Below are 906 nucleotides of genomic sequence, written 5' to 3'. Positions count from 1 at the left end.
GACAACCGGCTGAACGCCTGGCGGACGCCCTATGGAGCCAGCATCTTCCAGGTGTGGGGCGTGCACAGCCTTTGGGGTCAAGGTTGAGGGGAGATATTCGTCTACATGAGGTTGCCCAGAGCCAGGACTGCTCGGTACAGCCCAGCTGTAAATATATCTTAGCAGTAATGGGCCCCATAAAGAAACTCATCCCTGCAGCCTCCCTGGGCACAACTCGGGGTCCTGAGTCCTAAGGGGTGGGAGTGGGACCTTACTCTGGGGCTACTTCTTGTGCTTATCCCCTGCCCTCCTCTCCCCAGTCAAAGGAAACCTCGTCCGTCCTCAGCTGCGATGTCTCCACGGATGACCAGTTCATTGTGACGGGCTCGGGTGACAAGAAAGCTACGGTTTACGAGGTCATTTACTGAGAGCGAGAGAGACCCATGGCGAGGGTCCATGCCAGATGGACAGGTGGACGTCCACATGGACGCATGGGTGGACTCTACCTGCCCTGCTGCTGACTTCCCAAAGAACACGCAGCCTGTGGCTGGGGCGTCCGAGCTGGAGGGGAGCGGCAAGGGGTGGAGGTGGCCCTAGGACCACGGCCAGGCATCATGCTGGGCTGGCAGGTGGCAACTGCTGCTTGTGGTGAATTTGCTGGGGACTTTCTCCTTGTTTTGTTCTTTATTTGTTGGTTTGTTTCTAAATCTGGACTGGGGGAGCTGGGGAGGGAGGGTCTGGCATTGTTAGGGTTTTTTTTTTTGGTTGGGGTTTTTTTGTTTGATTTTAACTTTTCATTGGGGGTTGTGGGGGGTTTTTTTGTTTGTTTTTGTTTGAAGGCTCTGGGGCAGGCTGGGGAAGATGGGCTCTGTCCTCATCTCCCTCTGGGCCTCCTAGGGTGTATTTAATAATAAAAACAAACAAAAA

The 906-nt window shown here is 54.3% G+C and overlaps 1 protein-coding gene across 1 annotated transcript in view; it reads left to right on the top strand.

The window, feature by feature from the left end:
• LOC104158560 (transducin-like enhancer protein 1) overlaps positions 1-407 on the top strand; it is a gene marked incomplete at its 5' end in the record, with an annotated part of 2,908 nt that extends 2,501 nt beyond the window's left edge. The window contains 2 exon segments of the mRNA XM_009696242.1: positions 1-51; positions 300-407. Of these exon segments, the coding sequence (XP_009694544.1) occupies positions 1-51; positions 300-407 (159 nt within the window).
• Between the last annotated feature and the right edge of the window lie 499 nt (positions 408-906).

The sequence above is a fragment of the Cariama cristata genome, unplaced genomic scaffold (genome assembly GCF_000690535.1).
Source record: "Cariama cristata isolate BGI_N322 unplaced genomic scaffold, ASM69053v1 scaffold36522, whole genome shotgun sequence".
NCBI classification, from domain to species: Eukaryota; Metazoa; Chordata; class Aves; order Cariamiformes; family Cariamidae; genus Cariama; species Cariama cristata.
This window is presented reverse-complemented; position numbering and strand designations above follow the sequence as displayed.